The sequence below is a fragment of the Exserohilum turcica genome (genome assembly GCF_000359705.1).
Source record: "Exserohilum turcica Et28A unplaced genomic scaffold SETTUscaffold_9, whole genome shotgun sequence".
NCBI classification, from domain to species: Eukaryota; Fungi; Ascomycota; class Dothideomycetes; order Pleosporales; family Pleosporaceae; genus Exserohilum; species Exserohilum turcicum.
This window is the reverse complement of record NW_007360310.1, coordinates 1,644,421-1,661,484: the sequence shown is the minus strand read 5'-3', so window position 1 is coordinate 1,661,484 and position 17,064 is coordinate 1,644,421. Positions and strand designations below refer to the sequence as shown.

The window sequence follows — 17,064 nt, the reverse complement described above, 5'->3', positions numbered from 1 at the left end:
CGAAACGTAAAGTTCGCAACTCCTAGCCTTCGTCACTATCTATTAATGAACCGTTAAGATCACCAACTATTTCAGCTTAGAGACGACAGAGAGCTGCACGTTCAGGTCATTCATACTAAACAGCGGTGCACAAAAGATTCATGTTTGGAGGCGTGACGTGTGATGCAAAGTCTGGATATCCGCACTAGCCACTGCGGCACGGTGCTTAGTTGTATTACTGTTGACGATTGGACTGTCGCAGTACATAATCACATCATCCACAACATAAGTACTGCATTTCCGAGCAGCGACTAACTTATATGATGCTTTGCGGGCTTGCACATTGGCTAAACAACACGCGTGCTATATTATTAGCGATGATCAAGCTATACATCAACATATGCATGTGAGATTCTGTCGTGTAACTATGGCTCGCCAACCCTCCAGTCACATCACTACACGTTTCCAATCTGAATGCTGATGTCCCTCCCAGCTATTCTTTCAAAACATCAGTAGATTATCCAGGGGGAGTGGCGACCAAACAAGTGGCATGTTTTTACTGTCAGTAGCGATTGCGGCTTCACCGTACACGTAGCTGCGCAGCACACTTGAGCAGCCCCACAATTCGTATGTAACTTAGTGCAAAAAGTCGGCTGCAGAATAACTGATTTGATTGGTTAATCCACGATCTTCTGATGACTGGGCTTTTGGAACGCTGTCCACATAAGTAAAGCTGCAAACGCTAATAACAGTAGTGCCAGTGATTGCAGCATGCAATCGCCATAAGAGCCCGATATTAATAAGACTCTCCCCGGAAGGAGGGCTGTGCGGGGTGCGCAGTCTGATCGCCAACTTGTGCTCGCACTTCAACAAATACACACCAACACCTTTACCAAAAGAATACTTCGTAGCCTAGTACAGGTCCACCACTATGAATTCGCGAGCTTGTGATGATAATTTGGTAACCCTCACGCGCGAAAAAATTCTACAGCTTTTAGGAGCCAACATCGTCAACCCTTTCATGCGATCCGAGGAGGAACGCCATCCATGGCAAGTCAGTGACACTCAGAAGCTTGACTTTCCACTTCTTCGAATTTGGGATGCCAACTCAGGGAGCAATCCCAATATGGATGGCCATATGCTATCAAGGTCACCTAGGTTGCCTCTCATCACAGAGCAAGATCGTAAAGACTTCCTTGCCACTCACCTCAATCATGGAATCTGGGAACCAACACCATTCATATCCTTTACAAAATCAGCCAGCGCAATTGAGAATCTCGCAAAATGGAGAAGCGCAAAACGAGGAAACCAGACACTCACTGTTATTGACCCCGCCACTCGACTTAAAAACAGTTTACCAATCCTCGATATCTCTGCTGAAATGGAGCATTATGATATCCCAGACCCTTATAATAAGGGAATGGAATACTACGTCGACCACTACGTTTGTCTATGGGAAGTTGCCGCTGAAGAAATTGTTGGTCACTACGAGTGGGAAGAGCTCGCCGATAATAAGGACTGGTTTGATGATATCATCGCGCCAGATTTCCGTAAGTTTAGGAGAGAAAAGAAATCCCAATCTACTTCTACTCGTCTATCAGCGTTCGATATGTCCACGGTTATAGAAAGTCTTTCTGGTCAGTCTTCACCCTTCTGTAGGTATGCACACAGCTAACCATCAAAGCCGCGCGTATATCCATTGACGCACACATCGACCATCTTGAAGATTCAGATAACTCTTCCGAACATCACTATCTAGATGACAACTGCACGGACTCCGATGACGATGCAGAGGAGGCGAATCAGAACGACGATATGATCAAGGCAATAGAGGATCTCTAGTAAAGGGAGGATACACGCTGGTAATTCTGCTGTCTCGGCCTTCGTAAGTCCGAACCTAATAAACAGGCAGATGAGGCAGCGGCGCAGCATCTGGGCGTGGAACATGACCTGGCCTGCACTGTCGGCCCAGTTCCACAGCCATGGCTCCTGACTGGTGGCTTGTACCATGCTGCGCCGTGTGTGGGGAGCCAGCTCTCGATGTTTGGTGTCCAAGTGGATGTGCACCTGTGACTTCACAACGCTCTGCTTGTGGCTCTTGCATATCGCTATGCAATGTGTGGGCAAATATAAAAAATAGAAAACTAGATTCTAGCTTTTATTATCTAAGGAGTTATGCACTGTTCTGCTTATCCATCACGCTTCGCCGTGTAGCCCTTTTACCAAACCTAACACCATGCTGAAACCATTGATCTAGCTCATCTTCATCATTTCTCTCCTTTCTCTTTAGTATCTCTCTCGTGCTAGTGCACTTCTCCACAACGATGCCATCGGGTACAGTACTAGAACGCGTTTCTAGCTGTGGCTGGCAGCGATTACTAGGCATTGATGTTGTTGGACGGCTGCCAATAAACACTCCGAACCCAAGGCAGCTATGCCATGCACGGCTGATAGCGCGATACTCTGCTCGTATTGGCGCAATATGCCCTGGTGCTTCCTCTATCCCCCGAGCGTATAGCTGACCTGCCAACATAGAGCTGTGCGCAGCCTGGTGGTCTGCGACAGTCAATATCTCTTCTTTGCCATCGTAGTCTCGTTTGAATCCCAATCGTCCAAGATGGCGCCGAGTAATAGCGATAGCTGAATGCCGCCATACAATAATGCTGGCACGTGTGGAGAGATGTCGCGAGAACTCTTTAGCCAGTACGTCGCTAAGGCACTTGCTTGGCCAAGGCACGTCCTGCCGATGCCCAGACTTGTCGATTATCGAGCGAGACCAAAGAAGGGAAGACGTCGTGCTCGTAGGTACGAAATCCGGCGCAAGGCGTTCTAGTTGCTTAACAAAAGGCACCACAAGCCAAAGGTAATAGACAAGGAGCTCGCTAACCTCAGGCGGTAGATAGCGGTGGATAATCTTGGTGGATCCTGTGATGCTATAGCCTTTGTGGTAGGAAGTCACAAACGTAACTAGGCCATTCTCAAGAAAGATGTTTCGCCGAATTCCGTGTTGCGAGTTTCGCCACTGAAGTGTACATAAGAAGTTCTGTCCCTCTAGCAGGCTGTCCGCTTGTTATATGGATAAGGAGTAGAAGCCGTTGTAGGAAGGTTTGTATTGCATCAAGATAACTCTTCACTCGTTTCTTTTTCCACGTAGTGGATTGCTGGCCATCTAAGAACTGCTTTCTAAGCCAACCATGGTCCCTAATACGGCGGAGGAGCCAGCGATCGTGACCGGCTAGTTGATCCTCGTTACGCTTGTCTAGAAGAAAACTCCAATCTGGGGTGTTGATAGTCGGGTCATCTTTTAGCTCCCGTAAGCGCAATGGTGGAACGGCATCTGCTCTGCTTTCTGCGTCTCTGTCGGGCGGTAGCAGTAACAGATTGTGGAGTTGCTTCTGAGCCAGCTCAACCTGATCACGCATAAACCAACGGAGCGCAGTCATAGACAACTCAAAGTTCTTGTAAGACAGATGTTCGCCGTCGTCCGTCCATATAATGTGTCCCAAGGCAGTCGTATTATCCCGGACTTTGCAGCCATACGAGCGGATCTTGAGTATCCAGTTCATTGGAGATTGGCTTCCATATACCATGAATCGGTCTTGCATCTCATCGATTAGGTCGGCTGGGAAGTCAATCAGTCCAGCGTTAGCGGAACGTATCCCCTTTTGTAAAACTAGGATTTGGGCCAGCTTGACGAATGCTGAAAGATCGGGTGTATACGAAACTGGGTCCTGGAAGCCACTTCTTTTAATATCAATGCCAAGGATAGCGAGAAAGCCAACTACGAGGCTGTCGTACACGTTTCCTTTAGGACAATGATCTAGTAACGAGATACACAACTCCAGGCATAGATCCTGATGCAATTGGGACTCTCTTTCTGTATTATTCTCCTCTTTATGGGTATTCCGGAGGGCAGCGAATAGCCGATCTAGCGCAGTTAACTGCGCATCGGTGACGACATAGTGAAGGAACGAAGCCTGCCGCAGCAGCACTACGCGGGAAATAAAACAAAGCAGCTGCATCCACACTTTCTTATATTGCTTGTACGTCGCTTCCTGTAGCTTGACTAGAAGTGGCCGGTGGTACTGCCGACCACGAATAAAACTGTTTACCCGATGCTGGTCGAACACGCTTGCCTCATCAGCTAGGATGGCAGTGCGAGCTTCATCAACAAGCCTGTCAAAGACGTCGATAAGCGCAAGCAATTGGCGATCACTGTTTTCGATAGCTGCATGTGTTGGGAGGCGGACAAGCTGCGCGACGTCCTGCAGGCGGTGGCCGTGAAGATATTGGTGCCATCGGGTCACCTCAAGCCACGGTTCAAGGCTCAGAGGATATGTCCCTAAAGGTTCCATACCAAATCCTGTGGCTGGAGCGTCTCTAGCCTCTTCCTGCTCTATAGCTATAAGCTGTTTCTCTATTTAATCCCAACAGTCTTCTCTACCCGGATTCTTATCAACCGTAGATACGCTGTTCGCGAGTTCAGCCCTAGGTATATCTAAGACTTAAAACAACACTCGATACATCTTCTGTATAAAGAACGCCTGGCAGCTTACTTCTGCAAAATATACCATCTCGCTACCTATAGGTCTTCCTACTCTTCTAGGTTTGCGTTAGCTTCTAGGATTGACCCAGCCATGCTCATTCCGGCAATACCTTTACATAGTGTTGAGAGCATGGTAAATACGACGACACGGCAGACCAGTTCGAGGGTCTTGCATGGGACAGAGGAAGCCGGTGCAGAGAGGAAGCTGAGGAATGCGAGGAATCGGAGTTGTTAGGATACGCAGAGAGGTCTGCCAATCGTGATCAGTCCATAGTAGTGGGCGCGTTTCGAACTGGGCTCGAAGCTCCTGTAGAAGGGCTCGGCAGGTCGCGCTACTAAGGTTGTGCTGTTCGTGTAGATGGGTTTGAAGATGGCAGGGTAGAACGCAAGTGCGATGCAATCGACATACAATAAGCTTATATTTAGGTAAGTATTCAATCAAAGAGTTAAGTAGATTAGTATAGGTAGAATCCATAGTAAAATAATATGTATATACTAAGTTAAGGGGAAAGTGTATAGAAGAAGAGAGTATAGGAGAGCGAACGCGTTACGCGTACGCGTGTAGCTGCGCACGTGCATGTAAGACAAAGCAAAGAGATTAGATTAAGAAAGATGCTAAGGCAGACCTATCAATAAGGCTGAGAGGAGAACGGGAGAGATAAGAGAGGGTAACATGAAGGGGAGGGGCTTTCAGCGAGGGCAACAGTTGCCCTCCTTTAAAACTCTCTCTATGGCTACCTTTACCAAGACAGTAGTATTTCAACCTAAGAAATAAGTTGAGATAAGAGAGATATAAGGGCGTGCATTGGAAAATTTACTAAGTACCCTTAACTGGCGCCCCTAGATCATCGTCTAGTGCTTATCTACTGGTGTCTTTTTACGTTATAGCAATTTGCTAAGAACCGCTCACGCCTGGCGTAACCCTAACTTAGGGTTGACTTAGGGTAAAGCCCTAAGCGTAGCCCTAAACGTAGCCCTAAGCGCAACCGGCAGCGCAACCCTAAGTTACATAGCACGGGCCATACCCACGAACACCAACTCTCTCTCTTATTTTATCTAATAACGTACGTTACATAGGTCGCATGATAATAAAGGGTAGTACATTAAACGCGCACGAGCTTCTTATATCTAAGGTAGAGGTTGTATCTATTTTAAACATTGTCCTCACGGTATTTGCTACGGCGAAGTGATAAATAGATCGGCTGAGGTAAAACGCGCTATCCGACCATTGTTCACAAGGGACCATAGTTCGGTTTGGCATATTGTGTAGGATTAAGGATAGAATCGGCTCGCGGAGAAGAGGCATCAGGGCAGAGATTGCTGCCTAGTGGGTCTAAGCGAGTTTTTTCTTCACCGACACCAACATTGAATATTTTTACCTTGCGCTACCGTGCAGGCACCACACACTACAACAAATAAAGCTGTGTCCTCTAAAGTTCTCACTTAAACCCCACTAATTACTCCGTACCATACTGTCAACCCAGTCAACAGCTGCAGATCTACCGTGAGAGACGCACTCATTACAGCCCCACTCAAGCAATCGCCTCTGTTCAGAGTACAACCAGAATGAGCAGACCAAGAGAGTGTTAAAATGAATGCCAACTCTCTTGTTCTCGCTCCTGAGGGCGACGTGATATTAGTCGTGGGTGGGAAACGATTTCGCATACATGCGGACTCTCTCTTCCTTAAACGGCATTCAACAGTCTTTGCAGCTCTGCTTGGCCCAAACTTTCGCGAAGGTCAAGATTTAAATACCTCATCTCGAAAGAAGATTCCTCTGCCAAATGATGATCCGTATGCCATGACGGCGATCTGTGCAACAATATACCACAACTTTAGTCACATTCCGCGGAACCCCACAACAGACCAAGTTCTTAGTATAATCAGACACGCGGATAAATACGATTGTTACGATGTCCTCACCCTACCATCCCAGGTCTATGGCTGGCTCAAATCCGATCATTTGACGCTTGGTAAAGACCCAGCAAATATTCTCGCTGTGTCGTATTTAGTTAGAGATTAGGAAGCGTTTAAAAATGCATCGAAAGCCTTAGTCTGGAAGTACAATGGATCATTCACAGATCTGGCTAATAATGAAATCTGTGATGTTCTGCCCTGGAAGACATTCTGTGAGTACACACAAGTAGTTAATTAACTTGTTATACACTAACTAGTAATAAACGTAGGCAGATTAGAGGAACTTCGGAGCCGTATACAAACACTCGCAATCAGTATCACATTAAAAGTACCAGCGTTTAGATCTGGTGCCTTTGGATACAACAATCATTCTAGATGCTCCCAAGTCGCAGAAAGGATTCAACAAGATTTTAGTAATGATCTGTTCAAAGCAGTGCGCCAGAACCAAGGTCAGAATTCTCGCGGGGGCTCGTATATACAACCGCCACATCCACCAGCAACTCAGCAGTCAGTAGGGCCTTTGCTTAAGAAATTACAGGAACTGGCGAAATCCTGTAAGCAATGCAAAGAGAATGTGGAAGCTTCTCAGCTAAACACATTTTGCCTAAGTTTGGCGGGCAATGACCTCAGACAGGTTGCTATGTTACCCGAATGGTACTGGGGCTCGAAATTGACGTATTGAGGAGCACGGTAACGATGTTCCAACCTCGCCAAGTATTGGACCAACCCTAGAGCCGAACAGAGGAAGTATCTGCCGCTCCCTTCATCAGCTATTCGTTCCTGGTCGGATCCAATTCGGTCCCGACTAGGATAGGTATATATAGAGACACTCCCTGTAGCTAGCTCTGTAGACTGTTGATATCCTTTCGTACAAGGCCTATAGGTGTCTATTCAAATCAAGGCTCGTTTGATGTCCCACGCACTCCCATATGCCTCTAAGTGACGCTACTGCCAACAATGATCCGAGTAGTCTTGCCTGCGCCATGACAAGCTTGGGGTTAAGTCCTCAGCGCAACCCTAAGTCAGCATAGGCCACACCTACGAACACCAACGCTACTAACGAATCGCACATGGTTGCCCGCTAATAGGGTGCCCACAAGCGCCCGCAATGGTGCTACAATCCTCTGCTACCTCGACGAGTTTTACACTATTGCCTACGTGCGGCCTGCGACTGCGCTCCAATGCGCGCATGTCTCCTTTACCTGCGATATTTAGGCACTTGCTATATGGCTGAAAGCACGCAAGCTGGACACTACTGGCTCCACAACATACTATACAAAGAGCGTCTTGAATTACACTTTACGCAATAAGATGTACCTTCTTCAGACGCGAGGATGACTATGGAACTATATTAACTTCGCGTGCCACCGCAGTGTGCGGCTGGAGCGAATCAATCACTTCCCCTCGGAGTACGCGTGCGACTACTGCGCTGTGATACGCTTCAAACTCGTTTTCTTTGCTTTTCCATACGTTATCCTTCACATCGAACAGTATGCGCCTACAAACACCTGGCGCCCAGTCTTGTATAGTGTCACAGAGGGTCGAGAGACTGAGGAACTCTAGGCAAAGGCATTGCCCAATTTCTGTAAGGGTCGGCTCCCACGTATTCCGATAGTCTCCCAGTCGTACAAGAGACGTGCGTACAAGTGTGAGACAGCGAAGCGTATCCTTGTGCGCAAGCAGAAAACCCATCAATGTCTTCCGATCGGTCGCTATCTCTAGTTCAACGTTGCAGATCTGATTCCAACGCGAGTGAAGACTAAGATGTGAAAGTAGCATTATGGAGCCTCGTGCCTGTTCACTCTCTTGGCTCCCATACGTTGGACGAAGATAGCCATCAACAAGTCTTCCGAATGCTAGGCTCAGTTGTTGGAGTTTGGTAGCACTAATGAGAAAGTAAAGGACGAGCTTCGCTGCGCTCTCCATGCAGCCTGTCATTTCGTCATTATCAGACACACAGAAATCAAGACAAGTCAGATCAGAGAACGCGCACGCCATCGCTTGCAGCCGCCTATAGAGCAGCTTAATCTCGTCAGATTCTACAAGGCCAGTACGGGCGTCTGCGTCTGCTTCTGGCGAAGTCGCATGAATGGATCGACAGAGACGTGTAATCTTATGACTGCCGCTGAGCCTTAGAAGTTTCAAGCGCGCTGGTGTTGCGAAGGCAGGGCCGCCAATATACATGCTCATCTTCTGTAGCCTCTGGCCTTTTCCTCTGAAGTATGCGAGCCTTTCGAGCACGACTGACAATTGTAGGGCATCGATGTCTTCGTCTTCATCGTTATCTGTAAACCCAATAATATAGTCGGGGTGGAAATAAACATCTCGCCATTGAAGAGCCCATGCGTCAGTGTCAAGAAATCTAGGTTCATGCTCAAGGGCACTTAAATTCGGCAGTGTTTGGAGGGCCTTGGCAAATTGAGTAACAGAAACATTCCCTGCTTCTGCGTTTGCGATAGACCAAGCGTCTTTGTTTTGCAGCTCGCGGTCTGCGTTGTACGCTTCGTAGAGCACACTTTTCTCTTCCTTGGACAATCTAGCCCACTCTTCGTATGGCATGAGCTGACTACGTAGTTCTTCATTCTCGTAGTAAGTTGTATGACAAGTCTTCCATGGGATGTGATCTGGAGTGCCTGGCTGGTGTATGCACTCCACCCAGGCGTTGAAGTCCGCAAACTTCCGGTATCCACGAATTCTGCGGAGCGCGATGGTCTTGACAAAACGGTTGAGCATATAGTTCTGGGAGATGTTATACAAGGACTCGCAGCCGTGCTCGCAGAGCTTAAAGTTAATCTCCTGGAAAAGAAGAGGCGTTGCAAGCTTGCTTAGGCTTCTGCAGGTCTGCCTAACCTGCTTCCATTCCCACACATTGACGTATTCTAGAACTGAGAGTAAAAGCTCCGTTGGAAGATCAAGAAGTAACATTGCGTTGCGGCGTGTTGTGGGTAGTAAAAGCGTGAACCAGCGCTTTGTAAGTAGAAGTGCGGGGTGCTGGTCCGTGCACGCACCAAGACTAAATTTACAAGTACGAAGGTTCCGTTCGGTGTCCGCGAGTGAACCGTACTTAGGCACCTAGTGGACAAAAAAAGCGATACTCCAAATCATTAGTCGCACTTCGTATTGCCACGAGCACTAAGTAGATAACTTTCATAGTTTCTCTTTCTTTTAGAATATAACTTTAGTATATTGCGAATATAATATACGTAAAAAATAGAGATATTATTAAAAAGATTATAGTATTATAGCGCTATAAAGTTGCTACCTTCTGGCGTGTTATCATTTTTGGTGGGTAGTGGCTCGTGCAGAGTATCGCTTTTTTTGTCCACCGGGTGTTAGGGTAAGCATATCCCCAAGCGCAACTGTCAGCGCAACCCTAAGTTAGCACAGGCCATATCCACGAACACCAACTTTCTCCCCTATTCTATCTGATAACTCACGCTACACATATCGTACGATGATAAAACGTAGTGCATTGAACGTGCGCGAGTCTCCTGCATCTAAGGTAGAAGTTGCACCTGCACGACCTGTTTTGAATATCGTTCGGACGGTGTTTGCTACTGCGAACTGGTGGGTAGGTGGGCAGGGGTAAAACGCGCTATCCGACCATAATTCCCTTTCGACCATAATTCCGTTTGGCATAATGTGTAGGGTTTCGGAATATCTCTAGGTTTATAAATGAAGCCGCTTCCTCTAACGTTCGGACGTGTGGTGCAGTCCAACTTCGCCTTCATTCATTCATCGCATGGAACCTTGGAGTAAAGCTTACCTAGGTAGCCAAGCCATACATTCTGCACACGCATTTAACCCCACGATGTGTAGCCGCAGAACTATTAGCTTGGTAAGTCAGCTCTATAGAGATTGCGACAGAGAGTAGGAGCCAGCCTGGACAGATCTCTTGCTGAGATTGTGTGAATGAAATGAATGATGGTCTTAAGAATATACTAAAGCCACACAATGTTCCAACCGTTCACGAAGCTTACCCAATAACGAAGGCTATGCCAATTAGGTCGTCATGAGACCTAAAGACAATTTTACACACTCGCGGGTGGTTTTCAAAGCGTAAAGCACGTGAGATGGTGAAACCTTGATGCAGTGGTGTGCGAGGGCTGCGATTAGCGCCAAGCATCTTCGCGATATCGGATTGTGAGAGCTCCTGTTTAGGCTTGAAAGTTTTTGAAACCTCAAGCGCAGCATGATAGGTCTCCCACTGGGGGTGGTTGCGGCGTTGTATGGGCAATCGTGGCTGATAGTGGCTAGTGAGGACTAGCGGTGGCTGGTGGGACTGCAAGACTCCTCGTCAAATTGATTGCAGTGAGCGATAGGAACGCGCACGACTACCAGGGCTAGCGATAGGACTCAGAACGGCTATCACCAAAGTATATAGCATAGGCAATGAACCCTTATGGTTCATTGTGTTCAACTTCGTACAAGACTCTAGTATTTAATCTAAGGATTATACTTCATTCTCGAACCCCTCGTGATATTGTAAGCCTAGAAGTACCATATATAGTCACGTGGTTACCTACTGACTAATAATACTGTATTTAAACTTGCTCTTAGCATCATGTACTACACAATACACAATAGTTCTTACACAATTAATTGCTTACAGATATTACATCGATCTACCAATCGTGCTATCACACCAACCCCGTCCATCGCACTCACTCATTCCCTGAGAACCAACTCTTAGGTCATCTAAGGATAACCTTCACACTTAGCTTATACTTAAGTACGTATATAAAACTGTTACAAGTAGCAAGAAGGATTCTCTCCTTGATATGGGACTCGGGGTTGGAGACCAACCAGTGTCCACGTCAGAAGGTAATGATCAGCGCGGGGCGTTGGTCACGTGAAGTGGCATCTCGCCAAGACACAACACCTCGAGATGCCAGGCCCTCTCAAGATGTTGGGGCATCGCAGATGCCCCTTATCAATTTGCTGCAACGCATGACAGAAGTCAAGAGTAGCGAATAAGTCCTGATTAGAGCGTCATGCCCTTATATACGTTGAGAAACGTTACACGTGCGTGGAAGACGACAAAACGAGAAGAAAACAACAGTCAAGCTTTACGCATAATCTTGTTAGGTAGTCGAGAACCAGCGTATTCATGCGCAATGCGAACAAAGTATATTGAGAAGAATAATATGTGGGTATCGTGTAAGCAACCAACCAAGCAACTCCTTTTTGCCTGCCAAATCCCCAAAGCGTAATAACAAAATGCACGAAGCACACCACGAAAGCCTTCACAGGCCCTTTCCCCGACATATATATTCCACCTACTCCGCCACCTCAGTTCCCACTCCCAATTCATCCTCACGTTCCGCATGCCTCACCTCATACCCACTCGAATACCAAAACCTCGGAACTTCATGATTAGCCATGGCCTTGCCAGCCCATACTTCACGTACCCAGCGCATCTCCTCTGTCCAAGTCTGTTCGGGATCAGATCTTTGACGTTCTTGTTCCAACCACTTTTGTGCCAAGGGCGAGCCGTGGGATACTATCGCACACGATTCTTCTGCTTCGTGGTCGGAATGGCGGGTGGAGGATTCAGTGGATGGCGCCGACGAGACGTTGGACGAGAATGATGCTTGCTCGGGGATAGGCGACGCTTTCCGTCGTTTGTTGCTTGGGGGTGTTTGACACGGTGAGAGGGGTTCGTGATCCACACATCCGATCGAACGTTTGCGGAGGTTTGTCGCAGAAGGAGATGTGTTCGTGTTGACATCCCTATGGGCGTCAACATCGTCAACACAATTGCTGTCGACCGCATCCTCATCCGGTTTCCGTTTCTTCGGGCTCACCGACCGCTTCCTGCTCGACGACATGGAGAACCGCTCACAAGCCGCGGCAGTAAAGTATCCACGCGAGAGAATCTGGTCGTTGAGAGCGGCACGCACAGCCAACCGGCGACTCTCCTTACACGAGAGGAACGCGTCCAGCAGAGGAAACAGCGTCCATGCGAAACGCGCAAACAGCATCTCAACCCCGACGTCCGACTGGTGCAGCTCCCGGTTGTGGTAGAGATGCTCAAACTCTGCTGAAGGCTCAAGCAGATGGAGAACCAACCGCATCTTTCCGTCGTCACTCGAAGGCTTCGGCACAAAGACGAATCGGGGCCTGTCAAAGGCAATGTGGAGGCTCGCTGTCAAGAACATGGCATTGGCCGTATCGTCCATGCCGCTGGTCAAACTCCGATTGTAATTCGACATGCTGTTTGCCTTCCACCAGTCCACTTCCGCCTGCGGCACAATGTGCGCGACCTGCAGCTCTTCTCGGTATCCGCTTATACGGCAGCTTCCGTCACGCATCTGCAGTGCCATTGTGAGGTTGGAGGGTGTACGGGCCGAGTCGAGAGACGTCGCGTTCACGGAAAGCTGCTCCCAGTGCGCTGGGGTTTGGTTGTGTGGAAAGTGCCATTCGCGGAAGTTGGGGACGATGCGATACGGCTCGCCGTCGGGTCCATCGATGGGTTCGTCGTGATCGAGGTGGTAATAATAGCTGCGCGCGACCAATGTGCTATTGGCATCGACTCGGTTGTTGCGCGCGTCGTCGGGGTTGCGTGAAGTCGAGAGCCAGCCGTTGAACCGATTGCCTGCGATTATGGCGCAGGCGTCGAGGGCGAACTGCGCATAGAGGCCTGGGGTTCCGGGTCGCTGCGACACCTCTTCCTCGTTGTCATGGCCGCCGTCCGTGTCCGTATCGATCGCATATAGTTTGAAGAGGACGTTGATGCTATCGTCGTAGCCGGGGTGGCGGAAGAGAATCTGTGGGCGCCGCGGTGACTTGGGCAGTAGGGGCGGCGTGGCTGGGGGCCGAGCGTACGGCATCGTCGTCGTGTCGTTGAGCGTGTAAGAGGTTGCGACGTCTTTGGCAAAGGCCGCCGAAGTTGAGGATGTGTGGTTGACCAAGCAACACGATTGCGCCCGCGGGCATGCCAAGCCACTACAGCGACCCCGCCAGCACGAGCGATACGCTGGCCATGGAATTGCAGAGCCGCTGCATGTCGCGAGAATGGTGCGGTAAGCTGGTACTTGCTGATGCGGATAGTGGTGCTTGGGTTATTTGGGTAGAGCTGGCGATGCAAGCCTTCAGAGGACGGCGAAGTGCAAACGACTGAAGCTCGGCAGCTTAGCTCGGCACTGCCTCATTAGGCACATGCCCAGCACTACTGATAACAAAGCGACAACCTGAGCTAATCGTAGGCCATTTCGAAAGGATTAGTGGTTTGGAAAAGTTGATGGCAAAAGATTGAAAGGCGTTTGCACATGGCAGTTGTGTTCCAATGTACCCAAGCGTCATGATATCTGACTATTCGTAAAACGATAGAGACGGTGACGTAGAACCAAAAGAAATGGAGTTAGGGGGTTGGGTGGCCTGAGCGCTATACGCTAACCCAAAAGAGGTTGAGATCCGGAAGGGGGGGCATTCCCTAACGCAATACCTGAGTAAGCGAAACTGCTTAGTTACGACCTGCAGGGTAGTAATCAGTTTCGAGGATGCGGCACAGGAGGTGCCACGCCGCAGCCATCAGGATCCTTCTTAACCACGCCGCATGTCACGTGACTGATCGTCAACGATCATACTATCGATCGTACACGATCACGACCTCAGCCATTGAGGAACGTCACTCCTTCTGATCGTACACGATCACTACATTCCCTTAGTATATAGCAGCAGGCATTGAGCCCCTATGGCTCGATGTGTTCAACTTAAGTTACGAGTACAAGTACCTACAATACAATAGTTACTTGCAGTGACATTGTTCATATCACCCTGTTGCTTCATCCGCGAAAACCAACCTCAAGAGCCTTGACACCGGAAGTCTTATATTACTTCTACTCAAGATCCCACTCTTAACAAGCGTGCTGAGCCACAGGGGTACTGCCTACAATATGCACGGACCTATTCCTGACATACTACAAAAGCCACAGCTGCCCATTATTCTATTCATCATCTCTCTACCTTCAATTACACCAGCTCGCATCTACGTAACTTGCGAGGCACATACCAGCAAATATTATCAAAATGTCTTCTTCAATCTCTACTGAGCAGCGAGGAACCCTCTACTACGAGTATAAGGTGCTCAACAAGGAGATATTTAAAACGCTAGATCCCAAGGGACTACTAAAAGGCGTCTGTTACGAGGATGCAACACAGATTGCACAGGTTCTTGCCAGAGACCTAGCAGAAAACCTCTGAGATACAGTCTGCAAACAACTCTTAGATGCTATAAAGTATCGCAAAGAGTGGGGGAAGCGCTACAAATACGCGCCCTGGCACATACAACATGGCCATAAGACGTACGTCAAATTTTTGCAGGGCATCCAGTACCAACTGAGCGCGTATAAAAAAAGAACAGAGGCGACGATTGAAGTAATAGGGCAGCACCTGAAAGCAGGAGAGGAAGAGGAAGGAACTATGGACGATATCAAAGTGGGCCTGACCCTCGAACAAGCAGAGTTCCTCGCTTTTCTAGCTTCCCTCATGGCGCTGGCTAGTGAGGCCGCAGCGCTCTGGCGGGAGGTGGCACAGGGAAAGTTACCCATCTGGACAGCCTCTACCTGTAAGTGTAGCTCAGCCAGTTCTAATAACGGACGGCTCGCACTGATCTGTTGTTCTTAACAAATGATAGTGACCGACATCCTCCTCCGCGAAGCCGAGAGCCTGATCCACGTGACAAGACTCCTGAATGAGGAAGAGGAGTTGTCATCAGAATTGCTCAGGCCTTGGACTGCCAGCACCAGCAATAAGGATGGAGTGTCCCAGCCGCAGCTCGCGCAGGATTGGGTCGACGCGCTGGACAAGGCGAACGACGCAGGAAGTTTGTGGCGCGAGCTGGCCACACTCCTGCCCGGATTACCCTACTGCGCGATGTCATTTCTGTAAGTAGCCTGCACGCCATGCTTCGATCAAGCGTACTAATAGAACGCCAATTATATCTCAGGCGGCCGTCGGTCAATGCCGCGCCCGACGTGCTAAGGTCTGCCCACCGGCCCTACGTCTTCACCATGCTCTGCCACGGCATTAGGCACATCGGCATGGGTGATCACCCTACATCCGTGGCCCAGGTTCCTCTTGTTACCCTTGTCGCTACACACTTTTGCCTCCTGGTCACGAGCAAAGGTGTCGACCTGGAAGCCGCGCGCACGGAGGTTCGCGCTGAACTCAGCGGGATCCTAGCACTCCTTCCCCGGCTCTACAAACAAAAGGCCTTGACGGAAAAGGAGATAAATGAGTTCCGCAATACGGCCAAAGGGATGAAGGCCTGGGCCGAGGCCTGCACCGAGCCGATGAGCCTAGGCACAATCCACGCTTTTGCCCGGATGCACTGGGTTCAGTGGTACGTTCGCATCATTGGCACCAACAGCCTCCCGCTGCAGACATTCCTGTACCTATGCGAGAAGCGTCGACTACAGGCCTCCGGGGACATAGACGACGACAATGACGACAAGCGCTTGATCGGGGCCCTGCTTGAGGACCAGCGCATCGCGCCGTACCTGTTGCAGGACGGGCGACCAAAGACGGTCTCTCAATGCATCAAGGCGCTGCGAGATTGGTGTCATCTGCCGACGTTGGACGGGAGGACGCTGAATGACAAATATATTAGGCAATTGGAGACAAGCGAGAGGATGAAGAGACTAGAAGTGGTAGAAAGCATCAGTAGCGCCAGGAGCATTAACTCTATGTTTATGTACGAAAGGATCACGAACAACAACTATCGCGTTACTAAGGACATGTATATAGAAATTTCTGCCCGTCTGCCCGTGGAGGAGCGAAGGAACGGCCTTACAGACCCAACTCTCCTCAGGCGCTACTTGATTTGGGAGATGGACCCTCCGAGCTGCTTCGACCTTGAGGCCGCTCTCTTCGAGGCGGTGCAGAAAACGCCTGAGTGGGAAGGGTTGCGCGTGGTCAGTCTCTTGAGATTGATTCCAGATAAGTCCAATTGGTGGAACGAAGTTGCAAAAGTCCTTCGGCAAGCACTCGAGGCAAAGCTACCTGGCGGGTTCTTCATTGTAAATGACGACAACTCGCTCCAAATCGCTCTTCTAAAGGCTGCCTTGAGGGTAAACGGTCACGAAGAGTCGCTCAAGGCCGCTCTCATCAGCGCGGTTCAGTTGACACCTGGGTGGCAAGACTCATTTGCAGACTCCCTCCTTAGATCCGCCATGCCCGAGTGGCGGGAAATATTCCGCATTTTTAAAATCGAGCCCCTAGCTAGGAGCCTCCATGTCATCAACGGAGCCTGCATGGAGTACCTGGTGCCCAAAAAAGAGGACCGAAAAAATGAGAATAAGACACAGAATAAGGTGGTAGGGGAGCTTCTTAAGAGCTTTATGGCGGATGCTACAGTGCCCGTGCACCAGATGAGCACCATCGCCAGTTGAGCACCCCCACCACCACAACAACAAAACTTCAACGCGTCAAAACTCAACCAATATGGACCCGATTCAAGAAGCGATTGCAGAAATCGAATCGCGAGAACTAGAAGATAAATTCTCGTATCAAGCAATCGCGAAAAAGCATGGTGTAGCACGAATGACGTTGATGAGACGACACCGCGGCGAAACTGAGGCCTATGGCGTGCGCAACCTCTCCCTCACTCCACAACACGA

At 49.2% G+C, this 17,064-nt stretch overlaps 5 protein-coding genes across 5 annotated transcripts; 3 read left to right on the top strand and 2 right to left on the bottom strand.

The window, feature by feature from the left end:
• Nucleotides 1–1,000: 1,000 nt before the first annotated feature.
• On the top strand, nucleotides 1,001–1,791 carry SETTUDRAFT_144373 (uncharacterized protein; the record flags this gene model as incomplete). The annotated part of the gene is made up of 2 exons (XM_008033446.1): nucleotides 1,001–1,616; nucleotides 1,664–1,791. Coding segments are annotated over 2 exons (744 nt in total), but the record flags the coding sequence as incomplete, so codon positions are not given.
• Nucleotides 1,792–6,116: 4,325 nt separating this feature from the next.
• Nucleotides 6,117–6,548, top strand: SETTUDRAFT_35983 (uncharacterized protein; the record flags this gene model as incomplete). The annotated part of the gene is made up of 1 exon (XM_008033078.1): nucleotides 6,117–6,548. The coding sequence occupies one exon, from the start codon at nucleotides 6,117–6,119 to the stop codon at nucleotides 6,546–6,548; it is 432 nt and encodes a 143-aa protein (XP_008031269.1).
• A 1,453-nt stretch (nucleotides 6,549–8,001) lies between these two features.
• On the bottom strand, nucleotides 8,002–9,367 carry SETTUDRAFT_24612 (uncharacterized protein; the record flags this gene model as incomplete). Its single annotated transcript, XM_008033019.1, has 2 exons — nucleotides 8,002–8,025; nucleotides 8,072–9,367. The coding sequence occupies 2 exons, from the start codon at nucleotides 9,365–9,367 to the stop codon at nucleotides 8,002–8,004; spliced, it is 1,320 nt and encodes a 439-aa protein (XP_008031210.1).
• Nucleotides 9,368–11,595: 2,228 nt separating this feature from the next.
• On the bottom strand, nucleotides 11,596–13,275 carry SETTUDRAFT_124609 (uncharacterized protein; the record flags this gene model as incomplete). The annotated part of the gene is made up of 1 exon (XM_008033445.1): nucleotides 11,596–13,275. The coding sequence occupies one exon, from the start codon at nucleotides 13,273–13,275 to the stop codon at nucleotides 11,722–11,724; it is 1,554 nt and encodes a 517-aa protein (XP_008031636.1). The 3' UTR covers nucleotides 11,596–11,721.
• A 1,460-nt stretch (nucleotides 13,276–14,735) lies between these two features.
• Nucleotides 14,736–16,652, top strand: SETTUDRAFT_35980 (uncharacterized protein; the record flags this gene model as incomplete). The annotated part of the gene is made up of 5 exons (XM_008033077.1): nucleotides 14,736–14,748; nucleotides 14,808–15,011; nucleotides 15,081–15,330; nucleotides 15,393–16,560; nucleotides 16,611–16,652. 5 exons carry the CDS (start codon nucleotides 14,736–14,738, stop codon nucleotides 16,650–16,652), a joined length of 1,677 nt encoding a protein of 558 aa, XP_008031268.1.
• Between the last annotated feature and the right edge of the window lie 412 nt (nucleotides 16,653–17,064).